This window comes from Gigantopelta aegis, chromosome 2 (assembly GCF_016097555.1).
Source record: "Gigantopelta aegis isolate Gae_Host chromosome 2, Gae_host_genome, whole genome shotgun sequence".
Classification (NCBI taxonomy): Eukaryota; Metazoa; Mollusca; class Gastropoda; order Neomphalida; family Peltospiridae; genus Gigantopelta; species Gigantopelta aegis.
Genome location: NC_054700.1, coordinates 25,014,692 through 25,040,755, shown reverse-complemented (window position 1 = coordinate 25,040,755; position 26,064 = coordinate 25,014,692). Strand labels below are relative to the sequence as shown.

The 26,064-nt window shown below is 40.5% G+C and overlaps 1 protein-coding gene across 1 annotated transcript in view; it reads left to right on the top strand.

Moving 5' to 3' along the window:
- Positions 1–26,064, top strand: part of LOC121387833 (deleted in malignant brain tumors 1 protein-like) — an 80,437-nt gene that overhangs the window by 25,653 nt on the left and 28,720 nt on the right. Inside the window, exons 11-27 of the mRNA XM_041519062.1 lie at positions 216–542; positions 2,349–2,508; positions 4,393–4,556; positions 6,511–6,840; positions 7,301–7,615; positions 8,521–8,874; positions 9,679–9,990; positions 10,543–10,872; positions 13,054–13,389; positions 14,845–15,159; positions 17,498–17,860; positions 18,536–18,689; positions 19,819–19,976; positions 20,702–20,806; positions 22,920–23,126; positions 24,118–24,444; positions 25,854–26,061. Coding sequence (XP_041374996.1) covers positions 216–542; positions 2,349–2,508; positions 4,393–4,556; positions 6,511–6,840; positions 7,301–7,615; positions 8,521–8,874; positions 9,679–9,990; positions 10,543–10,872; positions 13,054–13,389; positions 14,845–15,159; positions 17,498–17,860; positions 18,536–18,689; positions 19,819–19,976; positions 20,702–20,806; positions 22,920–23,126; positions 24,118–24,444; positions 25,854–26,061 — 4,465 coding nt within the window. The remainder of the gene's footprint in view (positions 1–215; positions 543–2,348; positions 2,509–4,392; positions 4,557–6,510; positions 6,841–7,300; positions 7,616–8,520; positions 8,875–9,678; positions 9,991–10,542; positions 10,873–13,053; positions 13,390–14,844; positions 15,160–17,497; positions 17,861–18,535; positions 18,690–19,818; positions 19,977–20,701; positions 20,807–22,919; positions 23,127–24,117; positions 24,445–25,853; positions 26,062–26,064) is intronic.

Sequence of the window (26,064 nt, the reverse complement as noted above, 5' to 3'; positions counted from 1 at the left end):
TACGCCAGTGTGTCATCTTAGACTAGGCAATGGCCCTGCATTTTATAATGTCCTGGCGTAAATTTAGTCAACCGCTTGTCCCTAACGTTCGCTACACTACACAGTAAACCGAATTACCACTTCGGAAACCAATAAAATATTTCGCAAACGTTATCGAAACATTTGCTGGCTGAACTTGGGGCTGATTATCGTTTAAAATGTTATTTTCTTACTAGCAAAGTCCATAAGTCTAACAGGAGGAGCCAGTGCCGTGGCCGCAGTCACTGGGCGCGTATTGGTCAACAAATACGGTATACCAAACGGGCGGATCTGTAACTCGTTCTGGGACGACAAGGACGCCACCGTCGCTTGCAAGCAGTTGCACTTCAGGGGCGGTGTCAGCTTCCAGTACTATTCCGCAGGAACCGGTCCTTACATGCTCTCAAACCTGGGTTGTTTCGGTAACGAGACATCCCTGTTTAGTTGCAACTCCGGACAAGAAGCGTGCAGTGCGGTGTACAGCTACCTGGGAGATGCTGGGGTGCTTTGTTACAGAAGGAATGGTAAGATGTTTTATAGCTGGATTTTTAAAAGACTTCATACAGTTTGAATACAAGCTGAGTGCTTTTATTTACTGTGAACTAGTGCACTCAAAACTCAGTCTGTACTCTCTCTCTCTCTCTCTCTCTCTCTCTCTCTCTCTCTCTCTCTCTCTCTCTCTCTCTCTCTCTCTCTCTCTCTCTCTCTCTCTGAATACTGGTGTCTTTCTTCTTACGTCTGTCTGTCTCATTTATGAAGTCTGTCTGTGAATTATGGAACCATGACCAAACTATCTGTTTTATACCTTTAAAGGCAAAAGTTATTGTGACACACAAAAGACAAAGATAATTGATGATACGTTTTTACTGCCGTGTATGAAACATTATAACATGGAAAGAGAAATGTCCGAAAGTATGGAAAGGAGCAATAGTCCACGAAAAGGGCGCACCTGCCATATGCAAATGGGCCACATCACTAGAGGGGGTCCAGAGCGAGGTTCACACAGCCAGTAGCGAGTGTGTCCACCTTGAGCATTGATACAGGCCTGGCACCGTCGTCTCATTGAGGCCACTAAACTCTGGAGAAAGTTCCTCGGAATGCCATTCCAGATCTGAGGAAGGATCAGCCGGAGTTCCTGCAGTGTTGTTGGATGATTTGGAAGACGTCGCAATGGCATGCCAGGGTAGCACATCAACATTGTTCTGATTCAGATACTGCTGCACAACTCTAGCAATGTGTGGTCTGTCGTTATCGTATTGTAATGTCATCCCGGGGCCGTTCTGTTGCAAAACGGTAAAACATTTGTTTGCAAAGTTTATCTCGGTACCTCACAGCATTCAAATTACTTTCAATCACAACCATCTGGGTCCGGAATGTGGCTGTAATTCCACCCCATATCATAACGCCACCACCTCCCAAACGATCCCCATCAAGAACACATGGCGTGGCATAACGTTCACCTTGACGTCTGTAGACACGTGTCCTGCCGTCAGATCTGTGGAGAAGGAAACGGAATTCATCAGTGAAGAGGACACGTCTCCAGTCACGTGTTGTCCATCGCATGTGTTGTCTGCACCACTGGAGACGTCGACGTCAATGTTCTGGTCTCAGGATTGGACTTCTGGCTGGATTCTTGTACGAATGCCGTAGATGCGTAGACGTCGTCGGACCTGTTTAGCAGATGCCTGGTTCGAATCCATGTGTCTTGGCGAAGGGTTGTCACGGGTGGTCGGCCGCTACGGGGACAGTCCCTGACCTGGTTGTTTTGTTGATATCGTTGCCATAAGTGCCATATGGTGTTTCTTTGGACGTTGAATTGACGTGCGACGTCACGCTGCGAGGTCCCAGATTCAAGCATCCCTATGACTTGCCATCTTTCATTTTACTGAGGCGTGGCATGACGAATTTGCATCAAACAGTTCACTAATAGTGTTTGTTTTTTACTTCTGGACTTCTGAAGGCTGCACAGAGTGGCAATGATTTGCGACTGAATGTCTGGCCTTTTATGGTGAACACTGGACAGGATTTCTCCCGAATATTTCATGTTTCTTGCACAAAGCATGCAATCGCTGCAACAACTGCTTGGTTTCATTTCTTCGAGCTGTTTCATGCACATTTTCTCTGGTTTACATCCATAAATCCATTCACATATTTATTACTCCAAACAATCCATGCCACAATAACTTTTGCCTTTTAGTATAGAAGAAATAGATACAATTCCAAATTATCTTTATGTCAAACAAAGGTAATACGAACATGCATAATTATATAGGCCTATCCAACATTGGTTGATCGGTGCACTAACTCTAGCTAAATATTTTGTATTGTAGCTCCCGCCATTGATCTGGTAGGTGGGTCCACTAACCGTGGGCGAGTGGAACTCATTGTTGACAGTGTTAGGGGTACGATCTGCGTCTCCGGAAGCCACAAGGACAATATCGCCAAGGTCGCTTGCATTCAGAAGGGCTACAAGGATGGAGTATTCACAAGGTGATATTTTCTTTCAATCAAACAAATAACGGGCGGCCAGTACAACCATTGATTGGCATTAAAATATGACTATACAACATATGTACGATTGATTTGATATGATAATAATGAAAAGATCCGAAGAGGACAACAAATCAATATCCTCATATAATATTTAAAGTTGAAGTTTGTTTTGTTTAACGACACCACTAGAGCACATTGATTTACTAATCATCATCTATTGGATGTCTAACATTTGGTAATTCTGAAAGGTGCTTATCATAGTTTCCAATACAATACCCTTTTTTGCATAAAATTAGAAGACATAATGTGTAAGTATGCGGCAAAAAAGCTATAATAGCCAAAACTATTTTACACTGCGGCTTTCATATTCCAAATAATTCGTCAAACATTTCTTAAAATAATTCTCCCAAATTAATGTTAACGTTTCATGTTCAGGTCATCTAAGCCGAAGGCTTGAGTGACCTATTGCGATCCGTTTTCATCAGCCGTCGTGTGCAAACTTTTCACATTTGCGACTTCTCGAAAACTATTCAAGCGCGTGTGCAGAGGGTTTCGGAGTCAAAAACCCTCCTTGTTCAAACACATTTTTAAAAATTCCAATATATTATTGAGAGGAGCATGACGGCGCTCGCCACAATCTAGACCACCCTCCACTAAAACTCCTGCACACGCGCCTGCTACGTGACCAATTCCAACTAAATTCTGTGAGACGATGATGATGATAACTGGTTTAACGTGCTCATATACCACAAAGGGTTTGAACAAGCCAATTTGTCTGTGAGAAGATTCTTTGGCACATGAAGAAACAAATCTCTCCTTTGAATTCCATCATTTCCTTTTGATCTGGCAGCTCCTTCTATTCTTCAACTTCTTTGACTGTCCACCTACACGTCTTAGTCCTTGTCTCTCCAACGCGACATGTGGTTGTCTCTTGTCTCTTGTGCCACACATCTGCTATTTTATAGCATTATCTGTTGGCTGAATCTGACTACTTCGGAGTCTGTTCAGTGGTTACTATTGACCTTGTTACCACCTACTATAACCCCCTACCACTACCTACGATTTACTGAATTGATACCGATTTTACATTTATTATAGTATTCACACTATTTTTGTGTATATTCTTTTTATATTACAGTTTTCGCAATATTTTGGTATTTACTAAGTTTATTTTTATTACTATTTTTACAATATTGTGGTAATTTCTGATTTTATATTTATCATAGTTTATATAACATTCTAGTATTTTCTAATTTTATGTTTATTATAGTTTTCACAGTATTCTTGCATTTTCTGATTTTATGTTTATTAAAGTTTATATAATATTCTGGTATTTACAGATTTTTATATTTATTATAATTTTCAGAATATTCGTGTATTTTCTGATTTATGTTTATTATAATTATTACAATATTCGTGTATTTTCTGATTTTATGTTTATTGTACTTTTCACAATATTCTAACATTTTCTGATTTTATGTTTATTAAAGTTTATATAATATTCTGGTATTTACAGATTTTAATGTTTATTATACATTTCACAATAGTCTGCTTTTATGTATATTATAGTTTTCACAATATGTTGGCATTTACTAGGTTTGTGTTTATTATATAGTCTTCACAATATTTTGGTATTTACTGATTTTATGTATATGATAGTTTTCACAATATTCTGATTTTATGTATATGATAGTTTTCACAATATTCTGATTTTATGTATATGATAGTTTTCACAATATTTTGGTATTTACTGATTGTATGTTTATTGCAGTTTTCACAATATTTTGGTATTTACAAAGTTTATGTTGATTATATAGTCTTCAGAATAATCTGGTATTTGCAGTTTTTTTTGTTTATTAAAGTTTATTCTGGTATTTTCAGCGAATTTGGCGGTGGCACAACCGAGGTGCTCATGTCGCACGTTTTGTGCACAGGCACAGAACGCACGTTGTTCCAGTGCCGAAACATGGGCTGGAGAAACCCGCCGAGAGGAACCTACTGCCAGAGTCACCAACGCGATCTCGGCGTCACGTGCTTAGGGAACGGTTAGTTGGGCTAATGATCGTTCACGTATTATGGGCCACGGAATGTTATAGGATAGATAGGAGGTGGGGGAGTTTATCAAGAGTTATGTAACATTTTGAAAACAATGTCTCATTTATTATACATTGATACTATAGATTAATACTATAGTTCTTTACATCGTCGTTTTCTTACTGTGGTATGTACTACACGTTTTTCTATTATTTTCAAAGCACATTTACTTTTCTTCTTACATCAAATCAAACAAAAATTATCTACAAAACCCCCCAACAAAAACAATGCTCGTGGAGGCCAGGAAGGACTATAGATGAAAAAAGAGATTGTTTAAGGTTAGAGTGGCATCATGTCAGTTTACGGTAAAAAATATTTATTAATTATTTTTCTTTGAAATTCATTCATAAAAGTATTAACGTGCATATATACCACGAAGGTTTCACGCACGCCTGTCCTGGACTTAATCTCTGGCCTTTGCCAGTGACTAAATCTAGGACAAGGGGGGGGGGGGGGATTGAGTTTGAAGTGGGCGGAATTTGGAATAAGTATTTAGTAGCGTCCAGCGACTGCGCGGACCGACTAGTAGACACCGAAAATGGGCCGTGTTCTGACTGGCTGAATTTCGATTCCTTCGGGTCTAACTAGAAAAGCCTAAGTCTACGGAGAATACCTGCACCTAACATCATGTCCGGACTAAGAATTTAAACCCAAAAATAAGTTTGACTGCTCGGCCGAAAAGGTTTTAAGGTGATTTGAGCAATTGAACGGGCGCCAAAGTAAAATGCGTTGGACTATTTATAAAAAAATAAACATAAGAATTTGGAAGCTCAAAAAGGAGGTTACCTGTCCTAGTTAAGGTTGGCGCAGCAGGACTCATGGCGAGTTGATGGACTGTTCAGGCTTGAAGTTGGGGAGTCCTTCAGTCAAGGCCTGGATGTTGCGGTCGATGGCTCCTGGGTAGATGTCTCGTAGAACCATCTTTAGGATGCGGTGTATGGTCCCATTTGACATCGATGGCATCAGGAGCCCCTGCCTGTACAGTCCTTCCTGCTGGGCTGTCACGTAGAGTTTGTCGGAGTTTAGGGCACCTTGTAGCTGGTACTTCCCTTGTCCGGTTGGAAGTTGGCGCCAGTGATTGTCGTTCCAAGGTCCCTTGAGGTGTTTGTTATCGGTGAAGTCACCGATAACCGCCCGTGTACTTGGTTGGCAGTTTGTCGCAAACGAGAATCCAATCGGATTCATCAGACGTCTTCGGTATGGTGGTCGATGACATCTTCCTCCTCTTGAATTCTCGCTGGTCTGCCGCCGTGTCTGCAACAACAACTACCGGAGGTGGTGGTGGGCTCGCCGGTGTGTCATGAATGACCACGTGGCCCGTGTCCATCTTTGACGGTTCCTCAACAGAAGAGACCGCCACTGTCAGTGGAGCTGAGTAATCTCCACATTCTCCAAACACAACTTCATCTCACGAGAGTCAGTGCAGAAGTCCTTCTTTGAAATAGAAACATTATACCTTCAACTATATGCCCATATGAATTGCAACTAACTAACTTAATTTACTAATAGGTTTTTATTTTTTGAAATTAGAGAATCGTTGGACAACGATTGACAAAAAGAACGCGTACATTGGAGGCGAACAGCGTAATATTATATATGCCAGGCGAGTGTTGCCAACAAGTTTGCTGTCTTTGTCCAACGCATCAGTTTCTGAAGGCCCTAACTAGATTTTATGGATTCGTCGATTTTATAAAATTTATTACAACATGATTAGACATAAATCTGCCATTGTGATATGGTTCCGACGAAGATTAAAAGTACATATTAAATACATTTTCATGGATCGTATACCAATGTCTTCATATCCGTATTAGGAAAAGTTTAGGACATTTTCGTACAGTATTTTTTTCCATTGTTTTTCTTGTCGTCCTAATGTTTGGTGTACACATTCCTTTCTCCCCACAGTAAAGTTGAGCGGAGGAATCACTAACCACAACATATCGTACGGGCGAGTGCTGTACAACAGGGACGGGCGCTGGGTGCCTGTGTGTAGCACGGGGTTTGACGCCCGGGACGCGCAGGTCGTGTGTCGGGAACTCGGCTTCACCTACTACAAGAAGTTGCACGACGGCGCCTTCGGCTCACAGTACTTCCACACGTACATCTCCAGTGTCAACTGCACGGGCACCGAGACCTCACTCAAGAACTGCCCGTTCACCACCCGGGGCTGTCCGCGGCGGTATCCGTACACCATGTACGGGTCCGTGGCCTGTTCGCGGACACCATTTTCAAAAGGTAATTATTCAAGTATATTTTATTGAGAGTTTTTTGTTTGTTTTTGATGCTTTACTACGTGTCATCCTGTCTCGGACGAAGGCGCTGGCAGTGGTAACAGCTTGTTCTGAATGTACACGTTAAACTACTTGACTACGTGTCAGAATTATATGTTTGACACTCAGTAGCTGAAGATTAATTAATAAATGTAGTATTGTTAAAAAAAATCGGGATGGGATACACCTCCACGACCTTAACGAGGCCACACATGGACATGGACTTTAAACTATTAGACCTTCATTCAAAAGGTTTCCTTCCCCCGATAATCATTATGAAAATGTTTAATATATTGTCCAGCAGTTAAGAATGAGGGTAGGGGATCTGTCTTTCCTCTTAGGAGATTGTCTGCTTCTATAACAAACTCCATCCACAATTGACCAACTTGTATACTCAGTACTGGTGATATCATCCCTTATTCCAGACATCACCAGTTCCCTGAACAGCGTCTTTCCATCACTTGTGTTTGTCCAGAAGTACGGCGTCAACAGCACCGTATGCAGCGCCGGCTGGGACGACAGAGACGCCACCGTCATCTGCAGGGAGAAGGGCTACAGCGGCGGCCACGCCATGGGCGACAGTTACTACACGTTATCCCGTCTGCCACCCAAATGGTTCTCGAGCTTCAACTGCACGGGGTCCGAGACACGCCTTACCGCCTGTCCCTACTCACAGCAGCCTGCGAGTGTCTGCCAGTCTTCATCCATGACCGCTAAAGTGTTCTGTTACAGCAGACAAGGTAATATCATTGTTCTATACTAAAGAGGCTGTTCTCAGTTTGCTGCCATCGTAACATGTTTCCCATTGGGCAGGGAGTCTGGAAGATGTAATATTGGACAACATTCTCTGCCAGTGGCATGTAGACTGGAATCAGTTTACACATGGGTAATAGATGGCGAAAGAATGGGAATCTTGACTATTAAAGTGACATTTATTGAATACCATCACCATTATCACTCACACAGCCATAACAGCCACCCTAATCACCCCCCCCCCCCCCCCCCCCCCCCCCCCCCCCCCCCCAAGAACCCAAAATGATGCCATTAACACATACATCTTTCGCAGCTCTATTTTCCACAACTAATTATATAAACCTGATCGTGTATAGGAGGACAACCACTGCCGAGGAAATCCTTTAGGTCTCACTACACAGATCACTTCCGGGTGAGAGTTCATTCATCACGGTCCACTATAGTTCCAAATTGTGACACAAGTTATGGTTCACATATTCACTTCTAGGAAATGGTGAAGAATTAAAAAAATATGTATGTTTAATGGTAAGCCTTCTGGCTGTATTTTGCCCATGCTATTTTGTAATATTGTGCATTGACCTTTTGGGATATGGGTGTATAGCGCAAGAGACAGCCGGGGTGAATCGGTCAATGAACCACCTGTTTGGACCGGTACTACAGTCAGATGCGGTCATATAGCAAAATACTAAGACGGAAATGTTCTCAATGCTTATATAATGTATGTTCGCAATGGTGTATGTTGTTAGTGCCAACGAGAACCCGTTTTATTTGTAATCTTCATTTGAAGTTGGGCAATTTAACATGGGTTTCAATGGCAGATGACATCTGTGTAGTGAGACCTTACTGCCATGTGATTAAAACATCAATTTTCTCCTCTTTCCTTCTGTTCCAGATGCCCTCCCCGGCACTGTTCCTGGGTTTCAGCTTCGTCTGGTTGGACCCAGCGGCAGTCCAATCGGATCAGGGCGGGTCGAGATGGCTGTCAACGGCAGGTGGGGTACTATCTGCGACCATCACTTCAGCACGAGCGACGCCCGTGTTGTCTGCAAACAGCTGGGCTTTGTCGACGGTCGAGCCATGTCGCGAAACAGCGCAGGTGCAGGAAGTGGCCAGCCATGGCTGTACTCGGTGAGCTGCCGAGGAACCGAGGCGGCTATCTGGCAGTGCAGGATGAGACAGTTCAATAGCACCTACAGCCGCTGCACGAGGCACCAGTATGACGCGGCCGTCCAGTGTACAGGGAATGGTAATATACTCGATCAATTTATTTAGTTGGCCAGTAGGTGTTTTGGGCATTTTTCTTCATATATGGTACAAAACACATTTGATTTTTGGTTTTACAAAGCATACAGAGCTGGCAGTTTTAATTGTATCATTGGTCAAAAACAATGGTTAGAAATCATCTGTGATAACAAAAATTCTCACGTTATATAACACTAGCAAAACCTGACTAAGACCATTAATTAATTTTGTTCAGTATACAATTTTAAGCGACAATATCCACAAAATATCAATATGAGAAAAAGTTTTATGTTTCAAACAAGTATGTCATATAGTCCGTCCCATCCTCCTAATTGTTTTTTTTGTAAATAATGTTACTTTTGTTTGACATAAGAAGAAAAGTAAGAAAAGTAAAAGTGTTTTGGACTTTACGAGTTTTGTACAAATATACTAAGACTGATCCGGCAATACTAATTATAGGAGGGTTCCAAAAGGAACAATATCAACCCTTCCAAAATACACTTTTTCTTTTCTTTAATGGTTTTTATCTTATATTTTCCCCGATATTGGATTCATCCTTTCAACTGTTTCTGTCCTCCAATTCCCAGTCGTTATCTGTATGAACCCAGCACGTATTTCTCTTAAGCAGGCACTTTTCAAAAGAAGCCGATAGTCCAATACCGCTACGAAGTGACCAGAATCCACAAGCCCTACAATGAACTGTCAACGAATCTTGTACACCACGACCTATTGTAAAACATCCTTCAGTAGCTACGTAACACAGGCTTCACTAAACATAACATGACTATCTCACAATTTCTTCTTTCAGTTCGTCTGAGTCCCAATGTGACGTACGGCGCAATCCAGGTACGAAGCAGTAACAATAGGTACAGTCTTATATGCGCCGACAACTTCACCGACAACAGTGCCAGAGTGATCTGCCAGGAGATGGGCTATTCCTATGGCATCAGCATCTGCTGCTCGGCGTTTGGAAGGCAGTCTTACCGCATCGCCATCACGAACGTGCGCTGTCGGGGGCAGGAGACCAGGCTACGTGACTGCCCGCAGGACACCAGTCTAACGTACTGCCCTTCCATGAAGTATGCGTCGGCCGCCTGCTCTAACACAAACCCGAGAACAGGTAGATTTGACATTGCAGTCAAGGTTCAAGATTGTTTTTTGCGTATGACATTTGACGAAATAGAAAGTAAAAGCAGGAAAAGATCACACGTTTAAAATATCTTGCCCATAAACGTGTACAACCTAGTGACAGCTGCAGTGGACAGCTATATTGCAGACCTCGCTGTTTAAGGGCTGTTATCACTCAAGTTACCCATCACATCATTGAGACTAGTTCAACGATAGTTATATTAGCTCCTCTTGGCATGTGAATTTATATGCTATCTATATCTTAACTGGTTCACCATAATCTATGCTAAGGGAACAATTAAACACTCCCCTTATTTGTTTTATCGAGGTCTGATATTGTGACAAATTTTAACAAGCATATTTTTACGATTTGAACAACTGTTTTTACATTTTTATGAACGTATTTTTAGTTTGAAAGCATATTTTAAAATTTGTTGTATGAAGTTGTTCTTGAAATGTTTTACCATCACAACTATTATTTAATTAAAACATGTTATTAACATCGCTAACATTCATTGCAGAATGCTTCTCCTTCGTATTCTAGGGTACGACCTTGCCATTGGCAGCGGCAGAGCGACATCCAACAACGGCATGGTCAAAGTGAGTCACATGAACATCTGGGGCACCATGTGTCCTAACGGTTTCGACAGCAAGGTGGCCAGCGTCATCTGTCGAGAGAAGGGCTTCGCTGGCGGGTTTGCCTATGTGTACCCGCACTACCACACGTACTACGTCAGCGACCTCAGGTGGCTGTCCAACGTCAAATGTGTGGGCACGGAGTCGTACCTCCAGAGATGTCAGGGGGTCGTGTTCGGAGACACGGCTGACTGCAAACCCGTCGGGGACGCCGCCGTCTACTGCTACAACAATGCCAGTTAGTACAGTGTCTTTATTCTTTAAAAAGGGGCGGGATTTAGCTCAGTCGGTTGAGTGCTAGCTTCAGGTGCTTGCGTCGCAGGATCGAACCACCTCGGTGGATCCATTCAACTGAATGGATTTGTTATCGTTACAACCAGTGTACCACGACTGATCAAAGGCCTTGGTATGTGTTTTCCTGTCTGTGGGAAAGTGCATATAAAAGATCCCTTGCTGCATTAGGAAAAATGTTGAGGATTTCCTCTGATATCCAATAGCCAATGATTAATTAATCAATTAGTTCATGAGCCGAGACCCAAAATTGGTACCATCCGAGGACACCAAACGTAAACATGCTTTTTTGATAGGGGTATGTATCTGGATCTCAAAACAGCATGATGGACTTTTCTGCAGGGTAGCTTAAGCAGGGTTTCTGCCAGAGGGTAAAATGGGTATGGTACCATATCCAAATATTTTTGCATAAAAAAAAAATTAAGTTAACTTTTTGACAAAATTAATTACTCTTATCATTACTGATTGATTTTGTTAATCCTAACCCAAAACTTAACCCATTTTCTTTCTGAGGGAGGACCCACCCCCCCACCCCCACCCCATATCTCTGTTGATTGTGGTTGCATTCAATTCCATAGAGCCATACAGAAAATATTATATCTGGCAGAAACACTAGGGGGTATTTTTCTGAAAATTTACTAACGTTTCTCTGTGTTAATCTGTATGTCAATATATAGCTAATTGTAATCACACAAAATGAAATGAGCTTGTCAACATTCACCAGGAATTCATTATGAACTATTCACAGCTAATTAAGGCATCACAACATCGTTTAATCCAATGTATTAGCTAGAACAAGGAAATAGTAATTTATCACATTTTACATCATCTACGAAGAGATTTATATGTTAATGAATTAATTTTATGAGAAAGGAATTCATGTATAACGACCTCATGATACAAAGAAATTGTTTCATTGCATGAATCCACGATTCCATAACGGTTGCACTTCATATGTTTAGCATCATCAACACAATCATTTTGAAAGCAACTGCTGAGTTTTAAGGGTAAACAAATCATTTTTCGAAAATATATCTACATATAAAGCCACATGCCATGGACCAAGTAGTTCACAATGCCAACCTTGCTGTGATAAATGAGCATATGCATGCAGATGACAAGTGACTACGGGTGAGTGAAAAGCTCTGAGTTTTAACTACAAACGATGTATAGAACACCCTTGACAGTTTGCATGTATTACGTACAATTATGTTTGCTTATAGGCTGCACTGAAACCAAATACATTACCTGGTAGCATATTTATTCGGGCGTCAAAGTGACTAGGTATTATTTATTGATGGACATGGACAAATCTGACTTCTGTGATGTCATCAAGTATCTCCAACTAATAGGACTGACTTTATAGGATAATGCTCCTTTCTTTGCCACTGTCAAGAGGTGGGCTAAATAATTCAAAAGGAGAAGAGAGCCTTGAAGATGATCCAAGACCAGGACAATTTTCAACTGCCGCCACTAAGGACAATGTTGATAAAATACAAGGATGATCGTCGAGTCGCCACAATCCACATAGCCAATACACAAGCCACGTAGCCAATACACAATCTACGTAGCCAATACACAATCCACGTAGCCACTAAGAGAGTTGAGAACATTCTGAGGTTTCAGCATTCTGTGTTTCAAGGCACTTGTAAATAAGTATGCTGTTGCCATGTTTGCAATGTATGGTCTGGCTCATGGACTAAATGTGCTCTGGTGGTGTCGTTAAATAAAACAAAAACAAACTTATTATTTAAAAGAAAACTTCCAACTAGCTCGAGTGTCCACTAACCCTATAGTCCAAGCAATCGTAGCCAAAATGTAGGTGAATCAAAACATGTTCTGGTTTTGTTTTTGTTTTATTTTAGTTAGTAATATATACTACATAGAAAAGCATCTGTTAAGAACAAAATAACAATGATTGGCTGCAGTTTATTTTATATAAAGAAGAAACATTATCTTGAAAACATGTAACTTTTGACAAACACCTCTCCCTCCACCAAAAAGGTTTTGTAAAGCATTCCATGACCCCCCCCCCCCCCCCCCCCATTCCACCAATGAACATTACGTAACTCTTGAATGGCCCCTTGATAACATATATAATAATATTACTGAGTTTTACTTTTCACAGCTCTTGGTGTCCAGTTCCGGCTTGCCAACAAGACTGGTAACTCTGGACGTGTTGAGATGGCCATAGATGGCGTGTGGGGAACGATCTGTGCCGACTACGGCTTCAACAACGACGCCAACGTCCTGTGCAAGAAGTTCGGCTACATCGGCGGACGAGCGGCCGGTACTGGCAGGGGCACGTTCGGAGCAGGGTCGGGTCCGGTGTACATCAACAGTATGCGGTGTATCGGCAACGAATCCGATATATCGCAGTGCCCGATGCTTGTCAAGTCTCGATATTCGGGATATTACTGCAGGAGACATCGATACGACGCAGCCATTTCATGCTTTAACGATGGTGCGCTCTTGTTCATAGCCGTATTTTACTACATTAAAGTCACTGCCCGTAGCTTTCGAGCTATGTATATTGTCTCTTTGACCTAAGATGCATTCTGAGTTATCACAAACACCAGGGCGATCAGTAAGACGCTAGCTTGGCTAAAATGGACAATTTTAACCACAAGTTGTAAGTACATGTAATGTGAAAATTCAGAAGTGAGAAAGGCTGTAATAGCCGAAACCAACTACCTAACTAGGGTCAATGCCTTTAAAAAAATGTACATTTTATTTCGTAATAGTACATACATTTTAAAGAAAGCTTTTTGACTATCAATTTATTTATTTTATATAATGTTTATATATAAACACTAATTTGTTACTAAAAAATGCTAAATAAATAGATAACTTGATACTGTAAGTTATTACTAGCGACATATAAAATATTCACTAAGGTTCCCGTGAAACATATTCTGCTACAAAGCTAACATCTCAGGAATATTTGTGTGCACAAAACTTGGTTCATAAGTAGCGGGAAGATAACTTACAGACACTGGGACATTCCGTATTTGTGCGAATGTAAAAACGTATAGAAAACAATCTTAAAATTCCCTTCAAAACACAACAGCAACAACATGTTTTAGGTTTAGTTTTCGGTAATCTCTAAGTCTTCTAGTAGATCTGTCCTGTCAAACGTGTTCCTAATTTTAAATTTCTACTCCGTCGCATTCATTTTAAATTCTTAAATTTTAATTTTAACATGCTTTTATCATTGTGCACATATTATGTTTTATTGTATGCTATACGACACGCCATCTGAACCGATAAAAAGTAATCACTATGCCCTCATCTACTGAATAAATAATCAAACACATTTATCATAGCGTTGTATGGTTGAATATACTATAAAAAGTTGTAATCATATTATTTCAGTCATATCCCTTCCATCCAAAAAAGATTTGCTCCCTGCAGTCCAGGTCCGAATCCTTTTGACTTGTAAACCTCAAAGAATCAGCTAATTCTTAGCATGTGAAAGGGGAAGACAGTTGTATGTTAATTCACCTTTCAATTGGAGGAATGAATACTCTTCAGATGTGTTGTGTGCGTGTGTGTGTGTGCGTGTGTGTACGTGTGTGTGTGGGCGGGGGGAGGGGGCACGTGCCTCTTGTCCCACCCGCTTTCGACATCTGAGTATGTATGTGCATCTGTGTGTGTGCGCGCGTGTAAACGTATGTATCGTTGTAAATATGTGTATGTGTGTGCTTGCGTATGTGTGTATGTGTATTTATGTCTGTGTGGCATATAGATGCAGATATGCGTATTAAATATCTCCTGTGTACTGTTCTTAAAACTAGTTCATGTTTGCTTTTTTAATGGGAATCTGTCCTCGTAACCAGTGTAAACACAATGGTTGCAATAAAGATTGTATTGTATTGTATTGATTCCAGATTCTTACTTATCTATATTGTTTGTTCAGCTCGACTAGTGGGCTCAAACACCGACAACTTCGGTCGCGTGGAGATGTTCCGAAACAACCAATGGCTGCCCGTATGCGACAGTTCCTTCGACGACAACGCCGCCAGGGTGGTCTGCAAGAGCATGGGCTTCGTGGACGGCCGCGCCATGTGCTGCTCGGCACTCGGCCCCATCACCGGCTCCGTCAACGTGACCGTTCAACGGTGTTCCGGCGACGAGTCCTCCCTCAAGAACTGCCAGACGTCAAACGGCTGTCAGGGCGGGAAATACGCGACGGTGTACTGTGCACATCAGGTCATCAACACCAACAAACCCGGTCAGTTATATCACGTTTAATCTGAACGACAAAACCGTATTCCCTGATCAAAATCGTATCTCTACACAAGGCAGAGTCGAAAGGATGTTAGGCAAAGTCGTGATTGCTTCCATGATCCACAATCATGTTTTCCTACTTATGAGGACCGCCACTCCTATAAAAATACTTTAACTATTCTGGTTATGTGTATATCTACAATACGCAATATATCGGCAACGAATCCGATATACTGGAAATTAATAATAATAATAATAATAATAATAACTTTATTTAATGCGGGTGACAGGTTTAGCACGGGCTAATTAATATGCACGGCCCTCAATAAAAACAAACACTGTCCACGCCAATGCCTACGCAATCTAATTAAAATTAGCTCCACTATCACATGTGGATCTAACAGCAGCCCGTTGGAACTCGTGTCCAGTTGACCTTTCATTCGACCAATCAAAACCTTACTTGCAAAATCATGCCAGTGATTTGAAAAGAATTTGAAAACATTCGGGATTATGCCGACGGTATACGAAATGATTCGGGTGAATTACGAAGTATGTCGGAAACTAATTTGAATATAACATTTTATATAAAATTCGTTTCAAGACGAAAAAACCCAAACAAACCCCGTAATGGTATAGCCATAAAATCTGTTTATACTAGTATACAATCCAGAGTTTATCACTGCACTTTTTCTCCTGTTTTTTTTCAATGTTGAAATAGACCAACATGTTCGCCTATTGCATAAATAGTCTCGCCAGATATTTTTAGAATTTGTATGCTCCCGAATAACGCTATAAAAGGCGAAGTGTAATTGGTCGATATTTAAATTGTTATTTATAGATGAAATGTCACCTGGACATGGGAGTCCACGCAATGCTGTTAGATCTACTGGTAGACCAGTAGAGATAATTTTAATCAGATTGATGCCTACGCACCACGAACTCCGACTTCAAAGTACCTGGTAAAAAATCAGTCAAACAAGCAAACAAACAAACAGTCAAACACTTACCTCTATTGATATATCCACTCAACATGTAGCTACACTTGTAGAAAACATTACAACATCAGCACAGGTATTTCACATTTATATTCATTTAAAATAAATATGATTATTAAATGTCAAAAGCGATTCTGTTCGCACATTTCTGAAGTTAACCTTTATCCAATTTTTTTTACGCAGTATTGCTTTGACATCAATAAACATAGTAAAACGTCATTTGAAGCATTGTCAAAGGAATGTTGATTTTTTTTTTTTAATGGAAACGTTTTCGGACATTTTCTTAACTGAACAGAAAATGTAAAAAAAACCTATTAAAACGTGCACCCCAGCACCCCCCTTGTCCACCCCTGGCAGGGAATAAAGGCAGTGTAAGACACTGTACCATAGTAATTTACGGTCTCTCACCGGCAGCACTGATGAGGAAAAATATAAAGTGCATAAAAAATGCCAGAAACCTGTCGGCACCTACGTGTTTAACTGGAACATTATTGAAAGGGGAGTGCTGTCGGGTTTCTTCCTGTAGTGTTTGTATTAATGGTTAATATGTGCAATATTTGTTATCGACGAACTCGAAAATGATCAATGCAAAGGTATTCAGCGTCAAACACAGGGTTATTGTTGTATTAGAGCTGTAGAGTTATCTATGGCTAAGAGAGCCATCATAACTGTCCAAATGTCCGTCTAGCTCTAACGACAGGCTACTCAGGCTAAGCCTAGACTATCGTCATAAAATAGAGGTCACAGCTGTCTTGTCACTGTCACCCTTAATATTTTTCAAAGGAAACCTCCATGGATTTTCGCCTTTTTGATCCCTTTGGATCAGCGGTTGCCCCTGCACAAAACTTTACCAGGAGTCGAAATTGGCTGACATTTCTTCCGGATATTCGTCCCGATAAGCTACAAATTCTTCCGATACGAATCAAAACCTCGCCGGAAAAAAATGGCAGACTCAAACTATGGTGTGACTATAAACGTAAAATAATTGCCTGTCCGATGGGAAGACAGGAAGAAAGATTTCACAGCCCGAGTTAATGTGGACCGAAAACAAACTCCGGTCGGGACGGCAGTATTTCGATCCCTGATTACCATTAGTACATGCCCTCTTTAATCAGTGGCGGATCCAGAAAATCCATTTAGGGGAGCCCCAATAACATGTGGTCGAAGGCCACCAACGTTCCCGAAGGGCTTCCTCGGATTCTCCGACGCACCAAAAAAAAAAAAAAAAAAAATAATATATATATATATATATATATATATAACTGTATCAAAATTTAGGAGAGTGTGGGCTCCTGTCCTCCTTAGATCTGCCACTGTTAATGATACAAACTCTTCTTTTTAATCCAGCTGTCGTTCGACTGCGTCCCACACGCTACACTACCACCAACTACGTAGAGTCGATCGAAATGAACAAATATGGCTTCTGGGGTCCCGTATGTGACAAAACGTGGAGCGACGCTGCCGCCGCCGTCACCTGTAAGAGTCTGGGGTGGAGGGGCGGCGTACACTACACCACGTACATCTACAACTCGAAACCCATGGTGATCGACAACGTGCGGTGTACGGGGCGGGAGGCAAACGTAACAGCGTGCACCGTGAGCGGGCTGGGCGTGAGAAACGCGTCTTGTTCGTACCCGATGGTTAGAACGACGAGATACGGCACGAACACAGTGAGTCGCAAGGCGGCGGGCGTCCTCTGCTACAACACAGGTACGCACATAGACACCCACAAAAAACAAAACTCCAAGCAAAAACAACAACAAAAAAACAAAACAAAAACATAACAACAACAACACCCCCCCCCCCCCCCCCAAGCAAAACACTAACAAAACAAACGAACCCCCACACCCAATAAAAAAACCCCAAAACCCCCAAACAAATTCGATGCTCGCCAAGTGATTACACCAAGACTGGACTAAGATCCACCCAGTGCACCACGACTGGTATATCAAAGGCCGTGGTATGTGCTTTCCTATCTGTGGGAAAGTGCATATAACAGATCCGTTGTTGCATTACAAAAAATGTAGCGGGTTTACTCTGATGACTAGTGTCAGAATTACCAAATGTTTGACATCCAATAGCCGACGATTAATTAATCAATGTGCTCTAGTGGTGGCGTTAAACAAAATACATATACGAAACCAAAATGATGATGCGGGCAATGATGTTAATTTTTGTTCCGTACGTACTAAATTATAGGGAGGTGAAATCTAGTTGGGGCTACTACAAATATTATGACGACCAGCAACACACTGTCTACACTGACCCTGGTAGTCTGAGCGAGTCTATATCTAATATGTAATTTTAATCGTTAATAGCTCTCTAGTAGTCGCAATTATGTTACAATGCCAACAGACTGAGGGGAGTCCCTATATAACATTGCAGGTGTTTCCGTGCGTCTGGTTGGTGGTGGACGGAACTACGGACGTGTTGTCATCACCTACGACGGCACCGATGGCAGAGTGTGCAACTCCTACTTCGACGACAAAGACGCAAAAGTTGTATGCAAACAACTGGGATACAAAACTGGGGTTTACAGGTAAATCGCTAGACATTTTAGATATAACAACTAGGGCTTATAGATAACACGCAACATATATATGCAGACATTTTAGATATAAAAACTAGGGCTTATAGATAACACGCAACATATATATGCAGACATTTTAGATATAAAAAACTAGGGCTTATAGATAACACGCAACATATATATGCAGACATTTTGCATACAAAACATCACCACTACACCCGCTATCGTCTGTATCATCATCACCGTGGTCATCATCATCATCATCATCATCATCATCATCGACATTATCATTGTCATTATTTTCATTACCAAAACTAGTCCATTGTAATTTTTCACTCCCATGTTATATGTAACAACCATAATAACTTTATTATACTGAGCTACTTTTGATAACAATAGCTATAAACACAATAAAGCCTGGTTCCCATAAATTATGTAACGCCGCAGACCAGATGCAGATATCATGTCTGCATATATATATATATATATATATATATATATATATATATATATATATATATATATATATATATATATATATATATACCTATCGGTTGCAGACCTTCGTCTTCTTTTACTTTCAAGCTAGTTTTGATCATGCGTTAGATTTGGAGGTATGCCGCTTGTCTTCTTTGATGTTCCATTCTATATGTTTGTCAGCCACCGTTGCTGTGTTTGGTCAGTGCTGTATTCTTTATTCGTTGTTCGGGTCACCTGGACAGAGCCGGTTTAAGGATCCGCGGGGCCTGTAGCACAAATAACAGCGGGACCCCCTTAACCAGGATATATATTTTGCAACACCCTCGTGGAGAGAGGGAAAATGACCTGGGAAAAATAAATGTACACATCACCGCGAGGCCCTCTGAAGCGCGGGGACGGTAGGATGTGCTACATGTGCTACTAGGATAAACCGGGGCCTAATTCACAAAGGTATCTTACGCTCTCTAGCAACATCACATGGTCCTTGGGTGTATGTTTGCACTGCACTTCGAGATAGCAAAGTTGCGAGGGTTTAGTGGATTAAGCACTATAACTGCGACTGTGCACACATACACATTGTCGTTTTTCTGCGGCGATCTGTATCGTGTTACAGATTTTATGTGAACGATGCTTCATTCATAACTTGTTTTGTTGGTAGCCTGACCGCATACAGGACGCGGGGTCGTGGACGAGTTTGGGTGAACAACGCACGCTGCACGGGCACGGAGACGTCGTTGTTCCAGTGTCAGAAGAACTGGTACACCAACTACAGGACTGGCTACTGCAGAGACGCCGGCGTCATATGCTACAACTCAGGTAAACCGGAAATAGCGAGGGCTCACAATCAGAACTTGTCTCGACCAAAGTCATGGTTTTCAGACTGATACATTTAAAATATTCAGAAAAATCCGACAACAAAGCAATTTTATTTATTTACTTAAATTTTATAGCTTTTTGTCTCTCCCATTACATGTATGCCCCCCAAATTAACTACATTAAAAAAACAAAAACAAAAAACATTGTAAACTACTGTGATTTTCGTAACGAGTGAATATAACCAGTTCTTATTCTCAGCTGTCGGTTATTACTTTACAAATTACTGTCAATTATTGGAAGGAGAATTTATCAACAGCTTGACCCGAAATATTAATATGCATGTATTTGTATTTGAGCTAATGGTCTTGCACATATATAAAGAATTGAACAGTAACTTGTAACTTTGTTTTTTTTGTGTTTTTGTTTTGTATAGTAAGTTAGTTCCACAACAATATCTTCGTACTGTAATTCAGAAGTATCCAGTATTGTAATTTTGGTGTATATTGCTTATGTATCGTTATTTTTTGTCTCTGTCAATAACACTATACACTACAGCATTATTTCAGAAGTGAAAGCTAAAAAAATGGAATGTCAGTCAGTTTGGATATGTCATATGCTAATTTAAACTAGTTATGCCTCTCCCACCCTCGTTGTCTAATTTCAGGTATATGATATGATAAAAACATGTTGATTACATTTTAAACTCTGTTGCATCTGATTTTCAGTTCGCATTGTTAGAGGAAATCGCAAGAACTACGGTCTACTAGAAGTATACTACAACGGAAACTGGGGAGGTATTTGTAAAAAGAACTGGAATGCGAAAGATACACGTAAGTTACTTCAAAAAGCTAAAATGTCTGCTTTAATTAATATCACATTCACATTATTGCAATTGTGTACATGGTATTTGTATTATGTACATGCTATTTTATTTGCTCGCGTTTTGTTTGTCGTCCAGTATGTGTTTCATTGCTTTAAAGGAACTATTCAAAAAGTTAGTTTGTTTTGTTTAACGACATCATTAGAGCATATTGCTTAATTAATCATCGGCTATTGGATGTCAAACATTTGGTCATCAGAGAAAACCCGCTAAATTTTTCTAAATGCAACATGGGACCTTTTGTATGCATTTTCCCCACAAACAGTCGATCCTGCGACGCATGCACGTGCACCTCAGGAAAACACTCAACCGTCTGAGCTAAATCCTGCCCCTCAGCCCAAGAAAGACTTCCATTTGTTCCCCCCCCAAAAAAAAAAATAACCAAAACATACACACACACACACACACACACACACACACACATCTTGCTTTTCCTGGTTTCCAAAACTCTATTTTCCCATATCATGTTTTAAATATGAAAATACAGATAAATACTTCAGGAATGACATTGGCGTTAGGCCTTAGGCCAATGTCATTCCTGAAGTATTTATCTATATTTTCATATTTAACAGAGTTTATTATTCTGCATTCTCCATTGCAACCTGAACTTGGTATTATCTTGGCTTGGTTAGGTTTTTAACGTGTACCTTTATTGGTATTATCGACTGTTTCGTGCTATTACTAAGACGTTTGTCTATTGGCTGTATTTGTCAACAGCCGACCAATGAAAATGTTTTTGACAATCGAGTAAACTGAAGCCATGTATGAAATTTGTCTTACTTGCTATGTAGTTTATGTATTCATTTTAAAGATATTTCAAATATAATATAATAATTACTACGGGACAGACATCGGTTCTATGGCGATGTATGCAACTTCGCCACGGTGTGTAAAAAGCTGAACATATAACAGAACACTTGCGATCGTACGAAAAAAAAACCCCAAAACCGGATCCACAATTATCTTCTTAAATTCGTTTCGTATGCTTTCACGAGCAACATTTCACTAAATACTATCTGACTACCAGTAATCTGTGACACATTCATGACCTTAGTATTAATTACTTAATATACCTACCGATCTTGTTTTATTCAAGTAAGTTAAACTATTAAAAAAAGTTACAAACCATTGTTAGATTTTGCCGCGAAAAGTGTTACTCTAATAGTAATGTAAGCGTAATGCAGAACGATAGCCAGTCTTAATGTGGGTACCAGACGTTCCGTCCCCGATTCAGTTAACCACAAATTAGTCCGACCCCACTGATGAAGTAGTGCAAATGTGGCAATGTACCTACATAAAAATAACATTGGTCCCATTGTTTGTTACTTTATTACTAATCTGTAGGTGGTAGAGAAACTGTACTACACTATTTGCTAATAAAGTGGGGCTTTTAGGGTGTGTGTGATGATTTTTGATGTTTGGTCTGTGTGTGTGTGTGCATGCGTGTGTGTACTAATCCTGTTAATTGCTGTACAAGGTATAGTAACTTTATTTACACTGATGAATATATTTAGCATGTTTTACTAGACAAGCCATAAAGTAGGGCTATGCTTAAAAAGGAAGTAGAAAAATTCTGCCACTTATGTGGATTGATTTATACTTTTATTATTGAATACATAACATTCCAATAAATAATCATATTTTTTTAGTTTGTGTATCTCTTAAATTATTTTTTATATTTTTGAAAATGGCGTTTTCGCGTGCTTTAAACTATCGCTTTGAAAGGGGCGTTCGCGCGCTTAAAAATGAAAATATAAGAAAATTCCGGAATTTTTTTTCCATTAGGTTGGGCCTAAAACAAAATTCAAATTTCGTTTGGCCGTTATAATAAATAATAAATTCATACATTCGAAATTAATTAGACAAAATTCGATATTCAGATACTACAAAACATTACGATGTTCAGAAATGCATTGGTGATAGAAATTTACATATTCTACGCAAGATTTTGTCAGCAAATTGTATAATGTAAACCTATTTTATTTGCCGAAAACCTTTTAAAATCAGGATACAAACTCAGGAATGGCCCTTTTAGCTGATATCTTTATTTCCCTATTAAACAGAGGTTGCGTGTCGAGACCTCGGCTACACGAATGGTACTTTTGTGTGCTGCGGCGCGGCTGGCGATCACTACCAGCCCACATTCGACAATGTGCGGTGCACTGGAAGGGAAACCAGTTTGGTGAACTGTTCACACGACGCCCCCACCGGCAAGTACTGCTTGGGAAACAACGTCGCAGTAGCGTGTTACAACGGAACACCGTCAACCGGTACGTCTTTCAGTACAGACGCTTCTGTGACTGTGTTGCTGTTAACACTTTTGGTTTCAAAATAAATTACAAACAAGATAATCCACTGATTTCAATAAAATTTACAAATACGATTACCTTTTGGTTTAGAATAAATTACAAATAAGATATTCTACTTATCTAAGAATAAATAATTACAAATAAGATTTCCTACCGGTTTAAGAATAAATTACAAATAAGATATTCTAGTGATTTAAGAATAAATTACAAATAAGATATTCTAGTGATTTAAGAATAAAATACAAATGAGATACATTGATTTCAAAATAAATTATAAATAAGATAAGACATTGAATTTAGAATATATTACAAATATGATATCACATTGGTTTGAGAATGAAATAGAAATAAAATGCCCCGCTGATTTTAGAATAAATTACAAACAGGGTACCCTTCTGATTTTAGAATAAATTACAAATACAAGAAGGCATTGAATTTAGAATATATTACAAATAAGATACCCTCTGATTTCAGAATAAAATAGAAATAAAATGCAACACTGATTTCAGAATAAATTACAAATAAGATGATACACTGATTTCAGAATAAATTACAAATAAGATGCTACGCCGATTTCAGAATAAATTAGAAATAAGATATCATAATGATACGCCGATTTCAGAATAAATTAGAAATAAGATATCATAATGATACAGTGATTTCAGAATACATTATACAAAACAATTTACCTTAGAATATGTAGCACATGTAAATGTCATCCCAACTAATGATAAACATCAAAATAAACACCCCTAATTAGTATTATACGGTGAAACCTCTCAAGACCGGAATTCCCTTAATTCCTGTTTAAAAACTTGGACAGAACTTAACCTCTCTAAATTGGAACCCTCTATTTGCCGGACATTTGTCTTGGTCCCAAGGGTGTCTGTTTTAAAGGGGTTTAACGTAAAAACTATTTTGGTTTGGTATCTGCATGCTGGCTGTATTTCAGACTTAACGTGGCGGCTTGCCGGGGGTAACAACTACACGGGTGAGCTTCTCGTCAACTTCACTGGCTTCGAGGGGCGGATCTGCCCCGATGGATGGGACGACACCGACGCCATGGTTGCGTGCAAGGAGCTGGGCTACAGCAAGGGGAAGGCGTACAGTCACGCGCGCTTCAGCTACTACTACTCGAACAACGGCGCCTACTGGACGACTAAGATAGGCTGCACGGGCGCGGAGACCAGCCTGGCAGCTTGCCCCAGGACTCGACTCGGGACCGTCACACAGTGTTCTACATCACACTCAGCAGGACTTATGTGCTTTGACAATTCAGGTAATTGTTGGAGTAGTTACAAGGCCGGTGATGCTGCTTTAATTCAACCCTCTTTTGAAGTGAAGGAAACTAGTAATATGTTCTAGAATGCTTCTAAACAGCTGCAATTAAAGGTACTTCACCCTTAAAATAATTTAACCAATAGTTTTGTAAAATACAATTCCTTGTTTAAGATATTATTTACGGAAGTCTTTGTTAAAAAACGGTTTTTGGTACGCCATAAAAGTGGCAGTCCTCCTACAAACGGAATTGGAACCATATATCTTGGTCAAGACTTGCTTTATCTATAGACAAATCACCTGTCAGTGAGCATAGGCGTACGGGCTCCCATTTTTGTAAGGGAAGGGGGCAGGCTAGGGGGTTTGTCCCAAATAAATGAAAATGCCCAAATCTGGACAACAAATTTATTCGTATTAGCATTACTACCAAACAGCTATATAGGGTTGCAAACGAATCACTACATGGATTATAACTAATTTTTAGCATAGAATCATAGTAATACATGGTAAAAAGGTCTCAGATTAGCACATTTCCCCCAAATATCTATATAATTTTAACCCAAATTTGAGGTTTTATTCGAGTACGGGGAGGGGGCACTTGACCCCCCCCCCCCCCCCCCCCCCCCCGTCTCGTACCCCCCGGCCTCCGTCTCGTACACTTATGGCAGTGAATGTATCATAACGTTACGTATTATAACTTCTTTTGGGACAAGTATTGTGTGCTAATGGAAAATTTGTAATCGTTACATCTTCATAACCACCATACTCCATTTATAAATGATATTTTGTAAAATAATTGAATATACATATTCAAAAACTAAAACAATCTGTATTGTTTTGGTGTAGGTTATGCAATAGTGAGTTTCCATCGATTTAGAGAAAAAAGGCCTAAATCCGTATGTATTCAGGCCTATTATGTTCAAATCATCTTGTTTTTAAAAAAACCTCCTCCTTTTGAGGGCAAAGTGCCTTTAATTCATTCCTCTTTCGAAGTAAGAGTAAAAGGGAAGCACTCCCTCTATATAACCCGAAAGAGTTCATGGGATTTTACTGTCATGCTACCGACTTGGGGTAGGCAGCAGTTATATTAATTAGCCTTTCTTCTGGGGGAAGGTGGGTGGGGCGGGGGGGGGGGGGGGGGGGGGGGTGGTGGTGGTGGTGGTGGGATGACGTGGGCGGGTGTTGATGCTTATTAATTAGAGCCTATCTTGATCACTTACCCCGAGGAATTCGGAATTCGCCCGACTGAAACCAGGTTGAAACTTCAATGGATGTAATCACATGTCAAATGGTTGATTGACTGGTCTTCAGATTAGGAGTGGGGATGGAGGGTAACAGCACCCCCTGGTTCCAGCCACCCCGCTTCCATCGCCTAAGATTAAAACCCCAATCCTTTCGTTAACAATCCAGGGATATACTACCGCCTGTCCGGGGGAACTGACAACAGCGGAAGGGTGGAGGTGTCCTACAACGGCGTGTGGGGCTCGGCGTGCCGCTCCAACTTCGACAACCGCGAGGCCAACGTCCTCTGTCGCACGCTGGGATACTCCGACGGCGTCGTCGACTACCGGAAGACGTACCCCAACCCAGTAGGTCCAGTGTACGACGCCAGGTTCCAGTG